The sequence below is a fragment of the Calliphora vicina genome, chromosome 3 (genome assembly GCF_958450345.1).
Source record: "Calliphora vicina chromosome 3, idCalVici1.1, whole genome shotgun sequence".
NCBI classification, from domain to species: Eukaryota; Metazoa; Arthropoda; class Insecta; order Diptera; family Calliphoridae; genus Calliphora; species Calliphora vicina.
Window position 1 is genome coordinate 13,440,806 of NC_088782.1, and position 26,606 is coordinate 13,467,411.

The window sequence follows — 26,606 nt, forward strand, 5'->3', positions numbered from 1 at the left end:
TTCAGCTCTCATCGAACTACAACTTATTGACCATGACTAGCTAATGAGTACAATCCGACGAGATAAATTCTCGGTCGGCTAACTACGGTATTGGTACGAAGTAAAAACTATGGCCTACTTATACTTTGTTACCCGGGAGCAAAGTATAAGTCTATCGGGACTTCGATTCTATCCTCCCTTGTTTATATTTTTTTTTTAGATGTCTTATATTAAAATTTACATAAACTATTTGAGAATTATTAACAGTAAGTAAGTAAGTATGTTAAGTTGATGTATTGACTTTTGTAACTGCAGGTTATTTTTCAATTGGATATTCTTAAAAACCGATCGATTTCCTAAAATTCCTTATATTGCTGCTTAATTTTAATTTCCTAATTTCCTCTATATATTTATTCCCTGCTACTCCATTAGTTTTTAATTCTCTTAAGACTTTCTTGACTTCTTTAGAAATTCGTTAAAAAAATTTCCATTTTTTTTTTTTTTGAAAACCCACCAAACCAACCATTTTCAATTTATTATATTGATTATAAAGATAAGCGACAGATTTTTCAATTATTTCTGCAAATGTTTTTTTTTTGTTTTGCCTGCTTTCCTGGCTCATATGAAAAAATTGAAATCTACTGGTTGCCTAGAAAATAGAAAAAACAAACGCAGCAGTTGCATATAAAAATAAAAACAAAGTGGCAAACAACTGGCCTTTAACATACATTCTTTATAGTTCTTTGCAGAGTTTTGTTCATTTATGCTGCAGTTGGCATTAAGAAAATGTGGCAAAAAAAATTGTTTATAAATATTTCTGCATTAGCACTACTACTGCAAGTGAATACAGTGGTTTGCAGGGGGGAATTTTTAAAATGGGAGCAGCTTTATAAATTAATATTTTTGAGCTTTTACTTAGTAGTTGTAAAATATGTTTTGAGTTTCAAAAGTTTACAAAATGTGAATTATTTGTTATAACAGCTGGTAACAATGTTGCCTTGTTGCAGGGTAACATTTTGAAAATTTTGCTTTCAGAAGAAAAATTTAATGTTTTATTGAATCATTATAACGCAAAGGTATTAGGATGGCTGTAAATTTAGTCACAGTTACTGGTAATATCAGTATTGCTTTAACTTTGTCATTTTGAAACTGGATAACATGTTGCCAAATATTGCCCTTACCCTTTTAAAATGTTGCCCTTTTAATGATATAAATAGCTAATTTTGATTTTATGATTCCACTAAACTAATGGTGTTTTCTTTTCTAGCATAAATTATGCCTTTATTCTGCCTTTTATCCTTCTTTGTGTTCTTTTCTCAAAAAAATGTAGTTTGGTAAGGGTATAACGTGTTCTTTTCAAATAATGTTGCCCTAAAACCCCGAAGATATGCTACACGTTTCACCCTCAATTTTATCAAAGGGTTAGAAATGCAGCACTTTTTTAACAGCAAAATGTGTAGTTTTACAACATTTACAAGGTAAAGTAAAGAAAATTGCATAAATGGTAATGGTTTTTGTTCTATTGTGATCGTTAAAAATGTAAAACATTATGAGGGTGTGGGTAACTTTTAATAAATGTTACAAAATATGTTGGCACCATTTTGTGTCAGAAAAGAAAACGCCATAAGACTCAAATTAATGGTTATAATCTTAAATACAGTAATGTCAGTTTGATACTGGATAATACGTTGCCAAATGTTGCCCTTACCCTCTTAAAATTTTGCCCTTTTAATGATATAAATTAGTAATTTTGATTTTATGATTCTACGAAACTAAGACTCAAATAAATGGCTATAATTTAAATTGCAGTTGCTGTGAATATCAGTAATGTTGCTTTGATACTGGATAAAATTTTGTAAAATGTTGCCCTTAAACTCTTAAAATGTTGCCCTTTTAATCATTCACAATAGATTCACATGTTCATTTTCACAGCTGTTCAAACATTAAGAGTTTTATTACAGTAAATTGGTTCTTTAGGAACTTAATATTACAGGTTACAGAAATAATTCTAGACTCAGCTGATAAAAATGCAACATTCTAAACATATTTATAACTGCTCAAACAGTATACCGGGGGACATTTGTATGGGGCCTAGTTGAAATCATGAACCGATATTGTCCATTTTCAATACGAAACAAACCTTATTAAAAGAGAGTATTTATGGAATCTTTCAGCCAGCTAGCTCCTTTCGTTTATGCCCTATTATGTTTTCAACAGACAAAGAGACAGACAGACAGACGGACTGACATAGCTAGATCGTATTTGAATCTTCCGGCGACCCAGAGTATATATATTATGTGGGTCTGCACTAAAAAATTCTGTATTGTGATATTTCCTCTCCAAAACACTGTAACAACATTTCTAGTTTTCAACTCTCTATACATGCTAAGCAAAGCTGGAAATATGATAAATCGCCATCAGTGATTGTAGCGATAAATTATTTTTCGATCGATTGTAAGAAACGATAAAACAAAAAGCCGCCTCTCCAAGCATTTGGCCTGTTGCTAGTGGAATCCATTTAAATTGAATTTTTTTTTTCTGGTTTTGAAAATTTAATAGAAAATATATTTCTGTGTAAATTGAAAAGTGAAACTAACACACAACAAATTCAAACTAATTTTTCACTATATTAAACAAAATTGAAAAACGAAACTTAGGTGTTGTTAACTCCCACTTACCTATCGAACCATCCAATGAATAGGCATTACGTTGCCATGCCCAAGTACACAGATCACAGGTTGTTAGACCATCCGCTGAGACGCTCTCATCCAAAAAGGGTGGCCTTGGTGGCGGTGGTACAAAACGTCCATTCCACAGGCCATTCTCGCTGGCATCAAACGCCAATGGCGACTCAAAGGTATCCTCTTCGATGGCATTCAACCAAAAGTCATCGTCATCATTGTTGGCAGGTAAAAAACTATTGCTAATACTACTAATACTACCGCTATTGCCGCTACCAGCTGCTGCTAAACTATTTGCCACAGTTTCGATGGCCGAACCAGCCGCCTCATTTAATGTTGCGGTAGCTAGAAAATCAGCCGATATCGTTGGATCGTAAGGTGATAGCAATTGTGGATGGCCATTGCTGGCCGGTGTTGGTGTGGGCTGAGCGTAATTATGTTGCTGATGATTGTTGCCATGATGTAGTGTTGATGGTTGCTGATTGTGATTGGTTAGCGAGTCTAGGCGTGAATTTGGAAATGCTGTTCGTACTGTGGTGGTGGCACCCAGAAATATGTCATCTGTTATGGGTCCTGGTAGGCGGGGAAACATTGTTTTTTATTCTTCTCAACTCTGGTAAGGGGCGGGCGGGCGTTTGTTAAGTTTTTTTTGTTTGTTTGTTTTCAATTAATTTGTATAACTAAAGCTGAGTTTTTTGGGTGGCAACATGTAAATAAATATTACTGTAAAGAGACAGATAAAAAGGAGTATTTATATAGAGTATTTTATATAGAAATGTTAATAAGTAATATGTTGAATAATTGTTAAACAAATTTTTGATATTTTCTGAAACATCCGCATTAAAATAGAGATAAATTTGTTGGTCCACTTCCGAATATCACTTTAATATAAATTAATTTCTTACGTCTCCCTCCTCTTCTCAACTCCTGCAGAAGTAATTTTAAACATATGCTGGTGCTCGATATTCGTAAATTGGACAATATGTGGATCCAACAACACTTGACCATACTTTCTAAGTAAAAGAGCAAAAACATTTTTCTTTTAAAATTTCAATAATTTATATTTTTGAGTGATTTTCGGTAGTGGGCCTTATATGGGGGCTATGACCAATTATGGACCGATCACCATGAAATTAGGTCGTGTGATTTATGTCTATATGAAAGTTTACTATGTTGAATTTTGTGAGTATACCAACATTTTTAAGCGATTTATGCACGTTAAAATGATTTTCGGAAGCGGGTCTATATGGGAGCTATGACTAATTATGGACCAATTGTAACAAAATTTGGTGACATGAATTCTGTATATATAAAACTTATTTGGAGCGCAATTTGTGGAGATACATTTATAAATTAAACATTTATGACCGATAAAGTCCAATTTCGGAAGGACATTTGTATGGGGGCTAGGTGAAATAATGGACCGATTTTAGCCAGTTTCAATAGCCTTGGTCCTTGGGCCGAAGAAATAATATATACCAAATTTGATCGAAATATCTTCAAAATTGCGACCTGTAATCTGCGCACAAGGTTTACATGGACAGCCAGCCAACCAGACGGACGGACATCGTCCGACTCAGAATGATCGACTCAGTGATTTTAAGTCGATCGGTATACTTTAAGGTGGGTGTTAGACTAATATTTTTGGGCATAATACCCCCCCCACTATGGTGGTGTAGGGTATAAATAGGGCAGAGGTTGTCCCGGATATCTCAGCCATTTGTGGGCTGATTTTGTCGATATATAGCAACCGAGGCGGAAGAATTCCCGATATATTGATATATGAATCATTTATGTAAGTTATTTGGAGTCTACGTATAGTCGATTTCAACATACAAACGGTCAGACGGACATGGCTATATCGACATCGGTATCTATAACGATCCAGAATATACATATTTTGTGCGGTCGCAAATGAAAAATGTAGAAATTACAAGCGAATGACGAAGGGTATAAAAAGGAAATAAATTTTAATTTATTTAACGCCCCTCCCCACAAATGGTTGACCTGGCTTCGTGCTGGATGTGCTGTTCCATACAAACTCTAAGTACTGATTCAATTTAAAAATGTTAATGTAAAGAAAAACGCTGTATTTTCTATTTAATCCAAATCTTGCTTAATTTTGGGACACCCTTTATATGGCAAAATTGTTTAAGCATATTTAGTAAAAATGTATTAGTTCTCTAAAAAATTACAAATAGTTGTTACAAATTATAGATAATTTATTTAACATTCATCTCACCCTTGTGTGGGAAACCACACAAAACTAAAATTCTTTGTATACATTTTTACAAAATGTGTTTAGCACAGAAAATGCTTAAATTTATTCGAAAATATTTTTTTAAAAAGTGTTATTTAAAAAGTGGCGTTGCTTACCTTGATGTGTGATTATCCACACATACTATGTATGTAATTTCTATCTATTTAGCTTTGTTTGCCAACAAATGTGCTGTTTGAGCAAAAAGGTGTATTGTAAGCTAGTAAATTATGGCTTAAATTACAAAAACAATTATGTTGCTATTGCAGAATACTTAGACACCCCTTATGTGTGGAAAACAACACATGGTGTAGAACAACGTAATTCATTTTGAGGTAGAGAATGGAGTATTATTTGCTATTTTGTCCCACAATCCTCAACTATGTTTAAGAAATGAGTAGATATCTGCAATAATTTCTCTAAAAACTATTTAAATAAATTTAAATATGTATAAATGAAAGTATGTATTCTCATTATCATGACTAGATTATTTTAAAATCTTTACCATATTTAATTTAACTTTTAAAGAAATTTCAAAACAGTAGTAAAATTCAGTTTATCTCTTGCTCTGTCCTTTAATATTTTAACAAATATCACATGATTTTTTTCTGCTTCCACCAAATAATCAAAAGTTCACGTTTTCCATATTAAGATTTAACAATTTTTGTGTCTTAAAAAAACTAAAAAAAAACGTTTTAAAAACGTTGTTCCTTTAGGGACAAGAGGTGGGTACAGAAAACCCAAAAAATGTAAACAAATATTTTATAGAAAATAGGTTTTTTTTTTCAGCAACAAATTGAAAGTAAAATTATACATTATTGCACTAGACAGCCATAGACAAGAAAACAAAAAATATATGTACAATATTATAAAGCCAGCATATAACAAGTTGGGACTCAACTACTCAAGTAAGGTGCACTTTCGAAAGCAATTTTTTTAAAAAAATTAAATGAAAAGAACACAAAAGCAGCGAAAAAAAAGTGAGATTCAAGGTAGCAATTTAAATAGACCCCTAACTGGATGGAGTCAACTATAAAAATCCCATCATAGTTTAAAGGTACAACACAAACAAACACAAAAAATATGATAACCCAAAGACTGCAGAGTTAAACAATGATGAAGAGGATGATGAAAAAAAAGCAACAATGCAGGAAAACTCATACATTTATGGTTAAAGCAGGAGCAACGTTAGCAGCAACAACATTTACAACCGTAACTGCTACAGCGGTTTTAGTAACGGCAACAGCAGTGGTAACAACATGACCACCATGTTGTTTGAGAAATTCACTATTATTTTGTGTTTTTTGTGTTTTTTTTTGTTATTACATTTTTCCAGTTCATAATTCCCCTTGTTTTAGTTTGGAAACAAAAAAAGAACTGACTGTTGGTGGTTATATGCCTCCTGAGTGGCATGGTTGCCTGTGTACATTTGTTTTTTGTTTTTTTTTTTAGCAGCCAAGATGTTGTAGATGACGTTGTTGTTGATGGCGGCTAAAAGAAGCGGCATATAACTATCATAACGCTTAAAATTATAATAACTCTATTAAGGCCTTGCAACGAGAAACACCACCGACAACAACAACAACCTCAATAACAGCAACGTAGCATGATGATACAACGTATTGTTGCACATACATACAACATATTATTGCATTTACAACAAGTGATGTTTAAAATTACAGCCAAACTGCCAGTTTTTGTTGCTGTTCCTGTAAGCTTTTGTTTTGTTGCATTTAGCAATTGTTGCAGCATGTGTTTCCCATACATAAACTTTGAAAGGGAAGTTTAAAAACATGAAAAAAAACTAAACAAAAACATAGCTAAACCTATTGACTATAAATGCAGCCAGCCACCAACAACAATACTTTGGTGGCAATAAGTAGGTGTATTGTTATTGTAGCTGAAAAACAATCATGAATATGACTGACTGACTGACTCCCTTTCGTCATTGTGATTATGCCCCCTCCTGCACTTAAGCTAACACCACCACCAACAGACAACTCTTCTAAATCGTATTTTGTGTAAATTTGCAACAAAAAAAATAAACCAACAGCAAAATCTTGAGGAAACTAATAACAACTCTAATATTTGAGGGGAAATAAATATATCTACTTTTGAGTACCCTACAGTCTTTAGTAAATATTTGTGGCAGGAAACACAAATACGAATGCAAGTCGGTCTCTTCAGATGTTTACAAGTTAAAATGATCAATAGGGCATTACACTGGATACAAATTGGAGATTAAGCATCAAAAATACAATCGGAAAATTCGTGATTTTAACTCACGATTAGAAATTTCGAAATATTTTATTATACCCTTCACCATGAGGGGCAAGGGTGTATATAAGTTTGTTTTTCCGTTTCTAATTTCTACATTTTTCATTTGCGACCCCATAAAGTTTATATATTCTGGATCGTTATATATAGCGAAGTCGATATAGCAATGTCCCTATGTCCATCTGAATGTTCAAATCAACTTTCCCTAGCCCCCAAATAACTTACAAACTTGATTGATACATCAATATACCGCGAATTCTCCCGGCTCTGTTGCTGTTTAAATAAAATTAAAATTAAAAAATTTACCAAATCGGCCCACAAATAGATGAGATATAAGGAAAAAACCGGGACAACCTCGATTTTTGGTCTATTCTTTATCTATATCTGGATAACTAAGTCATTAATATAGACAATATGGATATCTAATGTTATATATTTCAAAGTCCATTGCAACGATGTATGTATATAAGGCAATTGTAAGTTGGACCTACAATTGGTCAAAATCGGGAAAAATATTTTTTAACCCGATTTTTTTTTCATTAAAAATTTGTTTTTTAAAAATTAAAAAAAAATTTTGAAATAAAATTGAAACAAAACTTTTTTTAAAAAAAATCAAAAAACAATTTCGAAAAAAAAAAATAATTTTGTTTACCTAAAAATATTTGGTGAAGGGTATATACGAATATAGCTCTTTTTCTTGTTATACCCTACACCACCATAGTGGGGAGGGTATTATGCGTTTGTGCAGATGTTTGTAACGCCCAAAAATAAAGTATACCGATCGACTTAGAATCAATTTCTGAGTCGATTAAACGATGTCCGTCCGTCTGGTTGGCTGGCTGTCCATGTAAACCTTGTGCGCAGAGTACAGGTCGAAATTTCAAAGATATTCCGATCTAATTTAGCCCAAGGACCAAGCCTATTGAAACTGGCTGAAATCGGTCCATTATTTCACCTAGCCCCCATACAAATGTCCTTCCGAAATTGGACTTTATCGGTCATAAATGTTGAATTTATATAGTATGTATCTCCACAAATTCCGCTCCAAATAAGTTTTATATATACAAAACTCATGTCACCAAATTTTGTTACGATCGGTCCATTGTAAAGTTGTTGTTGCTGGGTTGACAGCCCTTGGCCGAGTGAGCTCGGGTCATTCCGGTGCGTAGAACCGGCTGTCGTGGGAATGCTTAGACAACTTAGATCAGGATGGAGCAACAGGCTTAATGCCTTTTGGTCTCGCATAGACCGTGCCGTCCTTAACTTATGCCCAGCATGTGGTCAGGGTCCTCATGACACCCTCCACATATTTAACTGTTCAGCCAACCCTACTTCACTCAGTCCAATGGATTTATGGACTCATCCTGTTGAAGTAGCTCAATTTCTTGGACTTGAACAACATGCAGAACCACCAGAACATCCAGATTGATTATTGTAAATTGTTCATGCTGCTACAACAACAACAACAACGATCGGTCCATAATTAGTCATAGCTCCCATATAAATGACTTCCGAAAATCAATTTAACGTATATAAATCGCTTAAAAATGTTGGTATACTCACAAAATTCAACATAGTAAACTTTCATATGGACATAAATAAACACGACCTAATTTCATGGTGATCGGTCCATAATTGGTCATAGCCCCCATATAAGGCCCACTTCCGAAAATCACTCAAAAATATAAATTATTGAAATTTTAAAAGAAAAATGTTTTTGCTCTATTACTTAGAGTAGGGTATTATATTCTCGGGCTTGACCGACCATACTTTCTTACTTGTTTTTTTTTTTAAATTTATTTACTTCAAAAAAAGTTTAGAGACTTATTACTTGAGAAAAAATCATTTATATTTTGGTTTGTTATAATTTCGACCTATAAGATTTTGTACAGAGCTTTTCGGGGCCAATATTTAGTTGATTTTAAAAGGCAAGTCACATTATGAAGGTTCTGGAGATTATGGCTTCAAACGAGTATTAATCCCAAGATATTAGAATTAATATATCCATCGATCAGAAAGACAATAATCACTTTAAAACTTAACTGTTTAAAATTAATAATTAAAAGCGTTCAATTCATGTTGTTTCCATAAAATAATTCAATTACTACATGAGACATTTACTGGTCGTGTTACTCTCTTGTTTCTGTAATCAGTACCCCGTTTCCATAACTTGTGAGAAGTTCTCGCATCGAAACAATTTTAAAAATTCTAGTAGTCATTCAGTTTTTAACAAGATGACTGGTAATTTTCAAATTGAATACATTAAAAGGACACAGTAAACGATTTACTAATACTCGTCCTGTGTTTAACAGGAAGTGTATTAATATTACGAATGAAAAGTTGCTCACATACTATACAGAAACGAGATACAGAATGAGGCGTCTAGATCGTATGATTTGACAACATTGGATTTCTTTTTATGGGGTTATTATTATAAATTCTCTACGAGTTGTTAATTTGTCACGTAAAACACACAAGGTAGTCATGTCAATGGATAGAAGATTTTGTCTATTTCTCAAAAATTTATATAACCATAGAGAATAGACATAGAGCGGAAACTCTTCTGTCAAAGACCTTACTCAGTTGTCAAAAACCTAAGTGGTGAGAATGTATTAGTAGAAAAAACTATGTGAAAACAAAAACAACACTCGTATGTGTGATTATTTTGAGTAATTTTTTTTGTTTGAGTTTTTTTCTAGTTTCCGCTCTATGTTTCTCTATGTATATAACTTTTGATAATTAAAAAATTCATGGAATACTTTTTAGAAAAATATGACAAAAAATGCTTTTTAAAGATATAAATTTTTCAAATTGAAATTAAATATTTATTTATGAATATTTTTTAATGAAATTTTACAGTTATATAGATTTTTCTGCTGTAAATGGAAAACCAAAAAACAAATTTGGTAATCTGTAATCAGGAATTCCGCAATTCCCAAAAAAATTATTGAAAAATCCCAAAAATGGGAGTTTTTAGTTTTTTGCCCATAATATCTACACCAGGGGCGGGGTTATCGGAAAACTTTACAAAATAATTAAGAACATATTTGTCCATGTAAAATGGGTTACTATATTTTGATATCGACTTGAGAATTTTTCAGAATTTTTGCAATAAAGTTGAATTTTATAAATTGTTGGTCCCCTCGGTATCAACAATTTTCAAATTTGTTTTCATTTATAATATTTAGTGTAAAGTTAGCTTTTCAAAAAGTATAAATTCCTAATACATCTTCTTAGAAATTTTTTCGATAACTTAAAAAGAAAAAAAGTACTTTTTTCCCAAAAACTAGCGAAAAATCCACATTTTTAAAATTTTTAAATTCAAATGCATATAAGTTTGGACTCAGTCACGATTTTTAAACAAATCTTTTTTTGTTTGACATATACATTTATTGTTAGTACAATAAAAGTAAAATGGAGAAAATCGGTAAATATTTGAATCCGCTGTTAACAAATAAACTAGAGTAGGTTGCGTAAAAATGTTGAACATTTAATTTTCAAATGCGAATATCTCCTAAGTTATAAGATAGCTACGGGAGGTTTTTTGTAGTGCTCGATGAGGAGATTCTATAAGTGTTATTTCTTTGAAATCGGAACACAGTCGAAGAAATAGGATCGTTTTAAAAAACTGAACATACCCGAGGTGTCCTACTTTGGGGACCCCTGGCCGCAACCCTGGTGTGCTGTCAACATTCAAAACTTAAACACAACGCTTCTTCTTGCGCATGTAAAATTTCTTAGATCTAAGGTTTTTCTAAGGACTAAAGTTTTAGAAGTTAAAGATTTATATCCCTCTTTTTTTTACCACTGTGTGGCGTAAATCTCCGCCTGAAATATTCGATGGAAATGTACACATTGGTATACTTATTTGAAAATTGGGCCCATAAATACCAGCCCCATTTCCAGTCACCATTAGCCTGTTTGGAACCATCTGTAAACCACACTTGATCGGCATTATCCTGCCACCATGTTTGACTTATCCACTCATCCCTTTTAGATTTGAAGACTCCAAACTTCCTAAGCAACACCAAAGTTGCTGACATGTAGTTTGATAAAGCAATACTACGATCATTCCTCCATTGCATATTGATGGAATAATATTGGTTTGGATCTGTAAAATGGGCGTGGCACCTCCCATACAAACTAAATAGTTATTTTCGAATATGTGAAGAACTTCTATAGAGAGAATTAAACATTGCGCAAATTACTTTAATGTAGAATTAAGTAGAACGGAACAGTGGGCGTGGCATCTCCCATACAAATTAAATATTTATTATCGAATAGCTGGAGAACTATAATAGACAGATTCTCAAAACATAACGTGAGTTATTTTGTTAACATTCTACTTAGATGGTATAAAAATGGAAGGGAGGGGAACAAGGGGGATGACCCCAATAGCAAATATTCATTAATGAACATTTTGGCAACTATTATAAGCAGAACTTTTAAACTAATTTAATTTCTTAAATTTAATATTGATCACATTATGCGACCATAACTTACTTTTGTAGCATTTTTTTTTAAACATTTTTTTTACACAAGAAAAAAAAGAGTTATTTCAAGTGGTAAACTGGGCTCAAATGTGGTTTTGTTTTTGCTTTTCCTTTTAGTAGTTTTTATTTATTGTAACATACTCTACTCTTTTAGTTGGTAATATTTTTTTTTCACTTCATACATTTCAATGTTTTTTTTTTTCATTGTAAATAATTTTTTTTCTCCTTCATTGAAGTGGCGCACGGTTTTGATCACGACTTTTTTATAAAGTATTTATTTTGGCTGAAAATCTGCACAAAAAAAGCAAATTTATGTATGATTTTTTGTAGTTATATTAAAAAATATATAATGATTTTGTTGCTGTGGTGTGTAGAGTTTTGCAGCAAGCCCCCACATTAATGTGGCACTTGAAGTGTAGTATATGGTGGCAATTTAAAACATTTTAAATAAAAAAATAAAAAGTTTTAAACATTTTTATATTTATTTTTTTTCGGTTGTTTATTTGTTTAAATGTAAATGTTTGTTTATTTGCTTGAGACGACAAACTGGCAGGCAGGGTGGTCTTTTCAAAAATGTATGAGCGTAAAAATAAAAACTAAATAAACAGTTACCACTCACTTTAAAATTTATTAACAATTAACATAATCGATAATAATAATTTGTTGGCCAAGATAAATAAACGAAAAAAAAATTAATAAATAAATAAATAGAAAGCATTATAAAACAATGATAATAGGTTTGATGGCAATTTTTGGTCACATACTATTTGAAGTAACAAGTAATTGTTTTAAATGTTTAGAGATTTGTTTAAACAAATAGATGTATATTCAGATTTTCATCAGATCATAATAGATACAACCCATTTTGTTCCACCAAATACAGAGAATTAACTTAGCGCCATGGATTTTTGGCTTTGGTATTACTTCGGCTCGTTCCCATACGATCTCTTATGCTTCGGGTTATTCTAATGGATCCATTTTTTCATCACAGGTAATGATTAGGTGCACAAATGATTTTCTTTTAAAGCGTTCAAGCCTCATTTCGGACATACAAAATCGTCTTCCAAAGTTTCTAACATTCAATTCGTATGGTACCCAATTTACCTGCTTCTGGATGAATCCTGCTGCTCGCAAACGTTTTGAAATTGGCCTGGGTGATCTTTGTCTTCTACATAAAACTCACCACTTCTGAACCGCACGTACCATATTTTCCGTAGCCCCCCAAAAATTACAAACATGATTGATATATCAATATATCGAGAATTCTCCCGGCAGGGTTGCTATTTAAAATCAAGAAAATCGGCCCACAAATGGCTGAGATATAAAAACCGGGACAACCTAGATTTTTGGCCTATTTTTCATCTACACATATCTGGATTACTAAGTAATATGGAAGTCTAATCATAGATATTTCAAAGTCCATTGCAACGATGTATATAAGGCTGTATATAGTAAGTTGGACCTAGAATGGGTCAAAATCGGGAAAAATATTTTTTAAGCCGAATTTTTTTTCACCAAAAATATTTTTTTGTCATAAATCTTTGTTCATTAATAAATTTAAAAAACAATTTTTTGAAAAATTCAAAAAAAAAGTTTTTTAAAAATTAAAAATATTTTTTAATCCGAATTTTTTTCAACAAAAATATTTTTTTTTCATAATTTTTTTCACTATTAAATTTAAAAAACGGTATTTTTTTGATAAATTAATAAATTATTTTGAAAAAATTTTTTTTTTTAAAAAATATCAAAAAATAATTTTGCAAATTTCAAAGTTGGACCTACAATGGGTCAAAATCGGAAAAAATATTTTTTAACCAGAATTTTTTTCAACGAAAATATTTTTTTTTCGCTAATAAATTTAAATATGTAACTATTTTTGGTAAAACTTGATTAGAAAATAAAAATATATATTTTTTAATACAAATTTTTTTCCCCAAAAATATTTTTTGTCATAAATTTTTTTTCTTGATAAATTTAAAAAAACTATTTTGAAAAATTAAAAAAATTATTTTGAAAAAAAAAAAATTTAAAAATTTTTTATAACAAATATTAAAAAACTATTTTTTGAAAATATTTAAAATTTTTATTTTGAAGTATAATTTGGTGGAGGGTATATAAGATTCGGTACAGCCGAATATAGCTCTCTTATTTGTTCAAATTAAAGTATATGACGCTTTGTTGGTTCAAAATTCGTTATTTTCGAAGCAAAAAAATCTTCTTCAATAACTAAGTGAGAATAAACGAAAAATATACCCTTCACTTATAAGACATTTACCCAAGAAAATATAGCAAGCTGCTGTTTTTTGAAGATTCTGAAAGAAATTTGGGCCACTCTTTACTAAACTGAACAGAGTGCTGTATTTCCCAATCTTAATAGTTCCAAAATAATTCACCATGATTTCGAAATAAGACAAACATTAATGTTAACATCCAAAAATATAACACAATAATAATGAAAACAATTTTATTTTCTTTCAACTTTCCCTTTCTCTCCCCCCCCCCTCTACATAAAATCCTTTGCCTATAAATATTGAAATTAAAAACAACAAAAAAACTCTTTACATAAATATTCATGGTAAAAGTGATATTTAGAAACAAAGCCAATTGGAAATAAAATTTCAAGAAAAAAAACGGTCATTTATCAAAATCATGGTGATTGATTTGTTCATTATTAAATATTTTTAAAAAGGCAATGGAGAGCAATCAGTTGCATGGATAGATTTTGAATGTTACAGGCTCGATTGATTGAATGAATATGAGAGGACGGATGGAGGGACGGACAAGACTTGAAGTCTACGGCTACAATAAATAAAGAAACATTTTATATAAAATAACTGTAGTAAGTAATAATGAACCGTAAACGAATAATTTAGGTTTTTTTCTTTATAATAGTTGCTCATTTATTTTGTATTATTTTAAGCGTATGAAAAAAGAAACAAGTTATCAAATTGAGTGAATAATTTTGAATAGCGTAGTAATAAAGATTTAATATAATTAGGGTATTCATATGGTAGTCATAAAGTCGTATGTCATAAATTAATAACAATGATAAATATTTTTACTAAACAAGTAAGAAAGTATGGTTGGTCAAGCCCGACCATATAATACCCTACACTAAGTAAAAGAGCAAAAACATTTTTCTTTTAAAATTTCAATAATTTATATTTTTGAGTGATTTTCGGAAGTGGGCCTTATATGACCAATTATGGACCGATCACCATGAAATTAGGTCTTGTGATTTATGTCTATATTAAAGTTAATTATGTTGAATTTTGTGTGTATACCAAAATTTTTAAGCGATTTATGCACGTTAAAGTGATTTTCGGAAGCGGGTCTATATGGGAGCTATGACAAATTATGAACCGATCGTAAAAAAATTTGGTGACATGAATTTTGTATATATAAAACTTATTTGGAGCGCAATTTGTGGAGATACATTTATAAATTAAACATTTATGACCGATAAAGTCCAATTTCGGAAGGACATCTGTATGGCGGCTACATGAAATAATGGACCGATTTCAGCCAGTTTCAATAGGCTTGGTCCTTGGGCCGAAAAAATAATATGTATCAAATTTGATCGAAATATCTTCAAAATTGCGACCTGTACTCTGCGCACGGACGGACGTACGGACATCGTTTAATCGACTCAGAAAGTGATTCTAAGTCGATCGGTATACTTTAAGGTGGGTGTTAGACTAATATTTTTGGGCGTTACAAACATCTGCACAAACGCATTATACCCTCCCCACTATCCCAACAAGTGAAACCAGTAAGAGAGCTATATTCGACTGTGCTGAATCTTATGTACCCTTCACCAAATTATACATAAAATTTAATTTTTTTTTAAATTTTCATTTTAAAATTTTTTAAAGTTTTTTTTTAATTTTTTAGTAATAATTTTTTTTTGCCACCATTTTTTTATTTAAACAACAATTTTTGAAATCTATTGTAAAACTTTAGTACTTTATGACAATATGACTTGATAGCACACCGTGTGAATCTCCCAAATATGTTTAGAATCTTGTATACAGCTGTGCCGAATTTTAATACTGAAATGATTCGATTGCATTTATAACAAGAGTTCTAAAATTCTTATTTTGCCTAATCAAGTAGCAACAACTTTGGACTTACTTCACTTCTGTATATAGAAATCATTTTCAAAAGATACATAACAATTAGCAGTAAATTACTTTACAAACTATTAAACAATACCGCCCCAAAAAAAAACAGAAAATTAATTAAATATTGTTTCGCAGTTTATGTTTTGAGTTCGTTTATATATTTTTCTGTATTTTCCCCCAGACATTTATGGTAATAATCATTACAGCCACATCTTAATATAAATTACGTGCAAAAATCATTCACAGCCAGTGAAAAAAAAACTAAATTTTGAACACTAAATTATCAGCTTATAAATAAAGAAATGTAAGAAATAATAATAAAAAAAAAATCTGGATATAAATAACAATAAAAACCAACATGATGATGAATGTTGAAATAAATGTCGGAGTTTTTAATAATTTCTCTTCAATGTCGATGAATGGAAGGCTGAATGGATGGATGTGTCTGGGATTGACCAAGCAAAACCGACTGACCGAACAAACGAACCAACAAAATGATCACAATCATTATATAGCAAGAAGAAAACAATTACCCAGACGAGAGAAATGAATGAATGACTTACTGACTGACTGACTGACTGACTGACTGTTTATGGTAAGAGTGAATGTACGCATTTTGACCTTACCGTAACACATCATTAGCACAGGCTTTCTCCATAACTACCACATGATCCTCATCATCATCATCATGATCGTTTCGTTGATGATTAGGTTGCATTCATTGATTCAAATGGTTGGTTTTATTTTGTTTTTTTTTTTTGAGATTTCTGGGTTTTTATTGCTTATGATTACTTGTATTTTCGTATTTGATTTGTTTTCTCTGTTTTTTTTAATAATCTCAGTCATGCATTTTTATGTTTGTTAATGCATAATAATGTGATTTTGTTGTTCTGTTTCTTTTATGATCAATTACATTTTAAAACTGAAATATGTACATATTTTTTTCTTTAGAATTCTGTTCATGATTTGTGTAAAGAAAGAGAAAATTATGCTGAAGCTCAATCAATAATTTAGTATGGCCTAGTTTTGATTGTTTTAGATCAAATACAAATACATATAATATTGTAGTATTTAGGAAATAACTTTTATTACAAAAGGGTGACCTAAAATATAACGCTGCAATATTTTTGAAGGACGGAGGTTTAAAGTGGCATATTTTTGAATCTAATTGAGATATTGACTTAAAAAATAAACCAAAAAAATTTGTTCGCAATAAACTTTCCCAATATTTGCAAGCTTATTAAAATTTTGATACATTTTTTACAATAAATATGTAATAAAATCTTTATTTATTAACAAACCTCAAGGAAATTTTCAACGTTTTTTAAATTTGTCATTATACCCTACATCACCATAGTGGGGAGGGTATAAAGCGTTTGTGCAGATGTTTGTAACGCCCAAAAATAATAGTCTAACACCCACCTTAAAGTATACCGATCGACTTAGAATCACTTTTTGAGTCGATTAAACGATGTCCGTCCGTCTGGCTTGTTGGCTGGCTGTTCATGTAAAGCTTGTGCCCAGAGTATATGTCGCAATTTTGAAAATATTTCGATAAAATTTTTTCGGCCAAATTACCAATCTTATTGAAATTGGCTGAAATCGGTTCATTATTTCACGTAGCCCTTATACAAATGTCCTCCCGAAATTGGACTTTATCGGTCATAAATGTTTAATTTATAAATGTATCTCCACAAATTCCGCTCCAAATAAGTTTTATATACGCAAAATTCATGTCACCAAATTTTGTTACGATCGGTCCATAATTAATCATAGCTCCCATATAGACCCGCTTCCGAAAATCTCTTTAACGTGCTTAAATCACTTAAATATAGACATAAATTACACGACCAAATTTCATGGTGATCGGTCCATAATTGGTCATAGCTCCTATATAAGGCCCACTTCCGAAAATCACTCAAAAATATAAATTATTGAAATTTTTAAAGAAAAATATTTTTGCTCTTTTACTTGGTGTAGGGTATTATATGGTCGGGCTTGACCGACCATACTTTCTTACTTGTTCTAAATAACAAAGTGTAAAAATAACTTGTCAAAAGGTCAAAGTTAATCCCGCAATTCCTAAAAATTGGAGTGAAAATCCCAAACATTTTATTTTGTACAATTTTGCCCATAAGTTCCTTTGGGGCAGAGAAAATTCTTTGGGGATAAATAGAGAGTACAACAAGGTTTCCAGAGCTACTTTCCGTTTTCTTTGGGATTTTAGAACATGTGGCCCAAAGTTGAAATTTTGATAAAAAAAAAATAGATCAAATTCCGAAGGGCGTAGGGGCGACATATTCGAAAAATAGAACATGTTTTTTATACCAAAATGTTCTCCGTAAAGATATCTTACAGAAAAACATAAAATTGTTATATGTTTTTAAAAAAGGTTTTTTTTGTTTGGTTTTGCACAAAAAACCGCAAAAATCTACTATATTTTGAATTTTTGAATTGAAAATCGTTTATTTTTGGATTCATAATTGCTATTGCTCTAAGATCTTTTGCATATTATTGGTAATTTAGTTGTTAACTAACAGACAAAAATTCAAGTCCAATCGGTCTAAAATTACTCCCTATATTTTTAAAAAAGCTATTCAAGTTATGGCAAAATTTTAAATTTTAAAATTTCAAATTTTGAAATGCCTATAACTCGGAAGTTATAAAAGATAAATATCACATGCAAGCATGTTTTTTTCAATAACTAGCTGAGCGCTTTCCAAAAATTTAAAACTCTTTGAAATCGGAAGAGAAACAAAAAAATGATACTTGTTTAAATATTTTACACGTTGAAGGTACCCTACTTTGAGCCGCCATAGCGCCGCCCCTGGAGCATTTGTAGGGCACATTTTTATAACTTAAACTCGAATACTCCTTGTCTACGCCCGCTTCAAATTTTTGCTTTACTGTGCGTTGTTCAACCTCAAAATTGCCAAGTTCTGGCTGCATGCAATTTTAGACCTCATAATTGTCTAAAATGAGACCGTTGAAGCAGTGATCGCGAGTTCTTTTTGTCTACATTTGATGATATTGATGTGCACGCAGAGAAAAAATATAGTTGGGCATGGTTACTGTAACCATTTCAATATTGTTACAAGTTTTTTAACTATATTATAGTCACAGTAACCATTTACATGATTGTGGTAACCATAATATGGTTAACTTACGATTCACATGATTGTATCAAACATATATATGGTTACAGTAAACAAATATATGTTTGTGACAACCATTTATATGATGAAGGACTTATCATATTATGGTGCTCTCGGCTTAAGGCTTATCATAATCTGAGAACAACTTATTATGATAAACTTAATCATCATAAATATGGTTGCCACAAACATATATTTGTTTACTGTAACCATATATATGATTGATACAATCATGTGAATCGTAAATTAACTATATTATGGTTACCACAATCATGTAAATGGTTACTTTGACTATAATATTGTTGAAAATCTTGTAACTCTATTTAAATGGTTACAGTAACCATGGCCAATTATATTTTTTCTCTGAGTGTGGAGGACGTTTGGTTTCAACAAATCAATGCTATACAACCCCTGAAACAATTCAATGCTGCATGAGACATTTCCTCGCTTTAGTGATCAAAATTTGCTACCTAGACCTAAGTAATTAACCACAATTGGATTTCTTTTCTGGTGTTGTTTGAAGTCAAATGTCTATGCCAACATTGGAGCAGGAAATTTATCCCCAATAATGGAAAATCTTCATTGAAATTTTCGACAAAAGACTTCGTATGTACTGGTGAGTCTATGGAGGTCGCTGGATCCATTACAATAAGCCGAAGCATAAGAGATCGTATGTGAAGCCCGGCCAACTAGCCGAGTCGACACCAAAGCGAAATATCTATGGCCCTAAGTAAATTCTCTGTAAACTCTGATCTGCTGAAATCTGACCAGACCATCACAGGGAACCTGTACCGAACGCAACTGGTTCGTTTGGGCGAAAAATGCCCAGAATATGCAGTTACCAAACCGTTATATAAAAGTATTTAGAATGAAGAGGTTTTGAAGTTGTGCCTTACCTGCTTTATACACCAGACCTTGCCCCGTCTCACTACTATTTGTTTCGATGGATGCAGAACACTGTGTCTGGGATACGCTTCACTTTGGAACCCAGTATCCGAAATTGCCTTGATTCATTATTGGCCTCAATAGATGAGCAGTTCTTTTGGCTCGGAATCCATATGATTCCATAAAGATGGGCAAAGGTCTTAGCTAACAATGGCCAATACTTTGAATTAATTTATATTGTTTCAAAATAAAAGCTAAAACTGTTTAGCTTTACATTTTGATTTCAAAATGTTCATGATTCATATTCAAATTTATAAGATAATGATTGATATTTTTGATATATTTTTTCTTGTTTTAGTATTTCATTGTATGACCTATTAAATTGTGAAAAAATATTTTAACAATTTTTAAAACTAACAATTTTCTGACAAAAGTGTTAACATAATTTTTATAATATTAATTATAAAACAAACTCATCAAATAACTACATCGATACCCCTAAGCTACTTTGAACCAATATAATAGTAATAACATAAATATTCAAATGTATTTTAGGAAGTTAATAAGTAAGTCATTACCATCCACCTTTTTTTTTGGGTAACAAACTTTATTCAAATTCAACAAAAAATTTCATCAATGTTTAACATTGGCATTAATTCGTTAAACTGAAAAAAGAAAAAAAACTATCAAAAGATGAAGATGCTTGACTATAACAAATGGCAACTAATCAAAACCACAAGATACTTGAGGTGTCATTAAACATCATTATTTCTTTTATAACGAAACGAATCAAAACATTTTCACACTCACCTCTGTAATTAACCCAAAACTCAATTAAAGTTTAACAATGAATCATTTGGCAACCAAACCATTCAATGGTTAATAATGATGTTTTTTTTTTTGGTTTCATTAATGTTATTTAAATATTTGTTTAATTTTTTATTTTGTTTTTCTACAACATTTTGCTCAAATTAAATCCAAATAATAGACAAACCAAAGACTGTAAATGTAATAAATAAGAAATCATTTAATAATTTCAGCAACCATTGATTTTTTGCTGAAATTATGATGACTTTGTCGATTATGTTGTCTTAGTTGACGTTGTGCTCTCTATAATCACTTTAATAATAAGTTTTAACACCACATCCGTATATATTTTTCTTTTTAAGTACAATTTTACTATGAGTTTTTTTGGTTTTTGCTGTCTTTAATTTAATACAATCAACCATCCAAGCAAATAACCAACATCACTATATTTTACCACCAACCAACCAATCATTTCGATCTTTACTGTATATTAGGGTGGCCCCGTTTGTATGGAGAAAAAATAAGGTATCGATGTTCCCGCCTAAAATGAAAATTTGATTCATTCTAAGACTACGTTATGAAATTTTTTCGTCCTGGGGTCAATATTTGGTGAGCTGGATCAAAGGATAAAAAGATCCTTTTTTGAGGTTTTTTACATTTTTTCCATATTTCTTCCAAAGGAAGTATATGTAAATTTGGTATCATATGAAAGGTCTTTGAGAGACGCATTCAATTGGTTAAAAGAAATTTAAAAAAAAAAATTTTAATTAAAAAATTTTAAAAATTTTCGACAAAATTTTAGTTTTTTTTAATTTTTTCATAGAATTTATTCAAATACATAGATGAAATTTCTTGATCATAAACATCATGTAATTTCACCGAAATGGTTTTTCTCGTTTTTTAAAATTCAATCCAGTTCAATGTTTATTCAAATTTGTTTAAACCTAATTTCATCCCTATCTGACAATCTCTGTACTCAATTCATAGTATATGTATGGGCATCAAAATAACTCAAATTTTATAAGCTTTCCATCGATGTATAAATTCTTATACTTTTCTTTTGTTACACTGCGAATATTTAAATTTAAGCTAAAACATTTACTATACATAGCGCTATAATGATTATTTTAATGTTATTCCTTTGGAATGTTGTTGTTAATTTTAAGTAACATGTGAAAAACTGCTTAACAGATAGGGATGAAATTGGGTTTAAACAAATTTGAATAAACATTGAACTGGACTGAATTTTAAAAAACGAGAAAAACCATTTCGGTGAAATTACATGATGTTTATGATCAAGAAATTTCATCTATGTATTTGAATAAATTCTATGAAAAAATTAAAAAAAACTAAAATTTTGTCGAAAATTTTTAAAATTTTTTAATTAAAATTTTTTTTTTTAAATTTCTTTTAACCAATTGAATGCGTCTCTCAAAGACCTTTCATATGATACCAAATTTACATATACTTCATTTGGAAGAAATATGGAAAAAATGTAAAAAACCTCAAAAAAGGACCTTTTTATCCTTCGATCCAGCTCGCCAAATATTGACCCCAGGACGAAAAAAATTCAAAACGTAGTCTTAGAATGAATCAAATTTTCATTTTAGGTGGGAACATCCGCAACTTAAATTTTGGGGCCACCCTACTGTATATACTTGTAGTATATGTGCGAGTACAGATTATTTACTACCAATTTAACAGAAATTTATAAAAAATAAAGAAATATGTTCTACAAAAAGCTTTAAAGTTTAAAGTCAATAAAGTGTAACAGAGGTTTAAAGCAATAAAATCGTGCATTGTGTAATACAGTTTCAAGACCCGCATTCAGAACCAAACCCAAGGCGCAGATTCGCTACGCAAAAAGGCGAGATCTTCGTATGTCAAAGCACTAACACGCGAAAAAGCTCTATATGAGCAACGCTTTCGTGCTAAAGTTCTTACTGCTCCCCAGGGTAATAAAAGCTTTTGGTCATTCGTTAAAAGAGTATGACCAAACTTTCAGTGACCCGGTTGATAAAGCTAACCTTTTAGCTGAATTATTCACAAGTAATTCTCACTTGGCGGAAAGTGATCAAGTGCAATTTCCAAAGTTATGGAGAGTATGGTAAACTATCATCTGGCTAAATATTATGGTATTCCTAGAGCACGCTTTACGGGAGACTCCACGTTTTGGCGGAAGTAAAGTGGTGGCTCTATTTTCACAGTCTTGCTGAACTTTTATCAAAACTTATTGCTTTTGGTGTCGGTATTAACTTCTCTCGATTTATATCGAGTTTTCTCAGAGACCGCAATATGCGAGTTGTTATAGAAGGGATCTCATCAAACGAGTTCAACATAAATTCAGGGGTACCGCAAGGCTCCGTTCTTTCTCTCACCCAATTCCTTATTTTTCTAAACGAACTTCTACGTCAAACTTCCAACCCTATCATCTCCAAAGGAATAGACAGCAACATTTGCCATTCATATCCATTCAGTTATAGACCAAGCCTGTCAGAGATTGGAGCAATGAGGCCAAACATGAATAATTCCCTTGTGACAATCTCTGAATAGAGTCGCTTTCAAAGCTCGCAAAACTCAGTGTTGCATGTTGACACAAAAACGGACGACAGACTATGTCGCTTCATCTGTATTTATGGTTGGTGTAAATATTGTGGAATCAGACGCTCTTGATCCGCTGGTCTAAACACATTCTATGAGTGTAGAAAGAAGCATTTAAGTATCTGGGTTTTCTGTACTCTAACAGTACTTGAACAGTACTGTTAGAGTACCTGAACCGTACTGGGACAGTACCAGAACAGGAGAGTACCAGAACAGTACTGGGGCAGTACTGGGAGAGTACTGAGACAGTACTGGGAGAGTACTGGGACAGTACTGGGAGAGTACTGGGACAGTACTGAGAGAGTACTGGGACAGTACTGGGAGAGTACTGGGACAGTACTGGGACAGTACTGGGACAGTACTGGGAGAGTACTGGGAGAGTACTGGAAGAGTACTGTGACAGTAATAAGAGAGTACTGGAACAGTAATAAGAGAGTGCTTGGACAGTACTAGGGGAGTAAATTTTAGCTTCAATCGTAGGTCTTTATACAGTAAATTTTAGCTGAGTTCTGAGACAGTACTGGGACAGCAGTGGGTGAGTACTTGAACAGTACTGTTAGAGTACTTGAACCGTACTAGGGGAGTAACTGAACCGTACCAGAACAGTACTAGGAGAGTACCAGAACAGTACTAGGAGAGTACCAGAATAGTACTAGGAGAGTACCAGAACAGTACTGGGATAGTACTGGGACAGTACTGGGAGAGTACTCAAAGTTCTCTCCCAGTACTGTTCAAGTACTGTCTCAGTACTCAGTACTGACATCGCATTCATTTAAATCTCTGTTTAAAACCAAATGTTGTTCTCGTTATGTTGTTGTTGTTGCTGCTGCTGATGTTGCTCTTGTTGCTGCTGTTACTAGCATGATTATTTAATGCCGGTTGTTACTTTTTGGTCGCTGAAGCTGTTGTTGCTGTTGATTTGTTGTTGTGGTTAATAATGCCTGCTGCATTTGTGCTTAATAATTTTTGGTTTTTGCTGTTGTTTTTATTTTCACAGTTTTATATTGAACATTAACTGGACAGCAACAACAATAACAATACATTGAATTGTGAATCGGCAACAGAAGAACAAGCAGAAGAGGAATTATTACTTTAACCTAAATTTTAGATTTAACCCTAAAAATTACAATACGCAGTCAGTCAGTCAATGGTGGAGGTTTAAATTAATCAAACTGATTATTCTCGTTTCTTTGGTTTTAAGGCTTTAAATTAATAATAATAGTAATAATAATAATATTTTATAAAATAATGAACAATACATATTATAATAATGTTAATGATTATATAAAAAAAATCTCTTTTTGAATTGTTTGAGGCCTTATAATTTCTTTCTCTTTTTTTAAGTTTTTTTTTTATATTTTGAATTTAATGTGTTGTTGTTAGGTTGTTCTTAGTTTATGCAAAGTTAAATTAATTTCTGTTGTATTTAAATTAACATTGCCATTAATTTAATTTATATTTCTTGTAGATTTATTAGGTGATGGTTCTAGTTTATTGCGTTTATGCTTTTTGATTTCTGTTCACTCCTATTTTTTTTTTATTTAATAACATTTTTTTGTTTTTAGTATCATTTATTTTAAATCGTTGTTGTTGACTTGTTGAAAATGTGGTAACAAGTTTTTTTTGTTATTATTATTTTAAATTGTTTAATAGTGTTAAAGTAAAAGTTGCCATATTATTTAAAGTTCTAAATAAAAAGTTGAGGTTTTGAAGTGTCAACCTGATTAATAGAATACCATAGAAAATCTACTGCTTCCAGATTATTATAAGCAGTTCAGAGTTAGAGAAAAGTATTGATATATAATGACTCGTTACATGACTAGTTCCTTAAGGGTAGGGGATGGTTTAAGTCTTAACACATTATATGAAAGGGAGCTGTCACAGGCGCGGAACCAGAGGGGGTGAAATTTCCCCCAAAACCGAAAAGTTTTCTTTTAAAAAAAGGAATAAAAAGAAAAATGTAGAACAAATTTTAATAAACCAAAGGATTAACCTGGATCCGCGCCTGCTCTAACAAGGTTCTGACCTAGGGAGAGATAACTTGAACACTATGTGACAAATGCTGTCCCAACCATCTGGCTACTCTTACAACAAGTAGTCACACTTTAATTCAAGTTAATATTACACTATCATTAGCAAACACACCTCGTTAAGATTTCGTTTTTTTATTTTTTTAAGTGAAGTAATAAAATATTTTTATATGTATATTTTTTTGTTTTCAACATTTTCATTCCAAGTCTTCAAGACATTGTGTTTATTAATGTTGTTGCTGGTGCTTTTAAATCAAACTCACACAAATAGAGACAGACATACAGATTTCTGCATGAAAAAAAATTATAAAATATGAATGTCAGTTCTTAATAGTTTATGTTGCAATTAATTACAATATTTTTTTTTGTCTTTATGATAAAACAAGTTATTTTTTTGCAAACAGCAGAAAAAATAAATACAACTAAAGGAAAAATATAATAAAATTTAAAATGAAATCCTTGTTAATTATTTTGTGAACACAGAAATCACAAATATGAATAAAAACAAGTAAGAAAGTACCCTACACTAAGTAAATGTTTTTCTAAAAACATTTTTCTTTTAAAATATCAATAATTTATATTCGTGAGTGATTTTCGGAAGTGGGCCTTATATGGGAGCTATGACCAATTATGGACCGATCACCATAAAATTAGGACGTGTGATTTATGTCTATATAAGTTATATATGTTGAATTTTGTGTATATACCAACATTTTTAAGAGATTTATGCACGTTAAAGTGATTTTCGGAAGCGGGTTTATATGGGAGCTATGACTAATTATGGACTGATCGTAACAAATTTTGGTGAAATGAATTTTGTATATATAAAACTTATTTGCAGCGGAATTTGTGTAGATACCTATATAAATTAAACATTTATGACCGATAAAGTCCAAATGCGGAAGGACATTTGTATGGGGGCTAGGTGAAATAATGGACCGATTTCAGCCATGTTCAATAGGTCATTGGGCCGAATATATTATATATACCAAATTTAAATCGACTCAGAAAGTGATTACAAGTCGATCGGTATACTTTAAGGTGGGTTTTAAGATTAATATTTTTGGGCGTTACAAACACCTGAACAAACGCATTATATCCTCCCCACTATGGTGGTGTAGGGTATAATGACTGTACCGGAGTAAATAAAAATAAATGGAATTTTGGAAAGTTGTAGGATTTAATCAAAAAACAAGTAAGAAAGTATGGTCGGTCAAGCCCGACCATATAATACCCTACACTAAGTAAAAAATTAAAAACATTTTTCTTTTAAAATTCCATAAATTTGTACTTTTGAGTGAAGTGGGCCTTATATGG

The 26,606-nt window shown here is 31.4% G+C and overlaps 1 protein-coding gene across 1 annotated transcript in view; it reads right to left on the minus strand.

Annotated features, from left to right (window-relative positions):
- LOC135954458 (uncharacterized) overlaps nt 1-3,303 on the minus strand; it is a 115,215-nt gene extending 111,912 nt beyond the window's left edge. Inside the window, exon 1 of the mRNA XM_065504634.1 lies at nt 2,658-3,303. Within this exon, the coding sequence (XP_065360706.1) occupies nt 2,658-3,252 (595 nt within the window). The 5' untranslated portion in view covers nt 3,253-3,303. The remainder of the gene's footprint in view (nt 1-2,657) is intronic.
- Between the last annotated feature and the right edge of the window lie 23,303 nt (nt 3,304-26,606).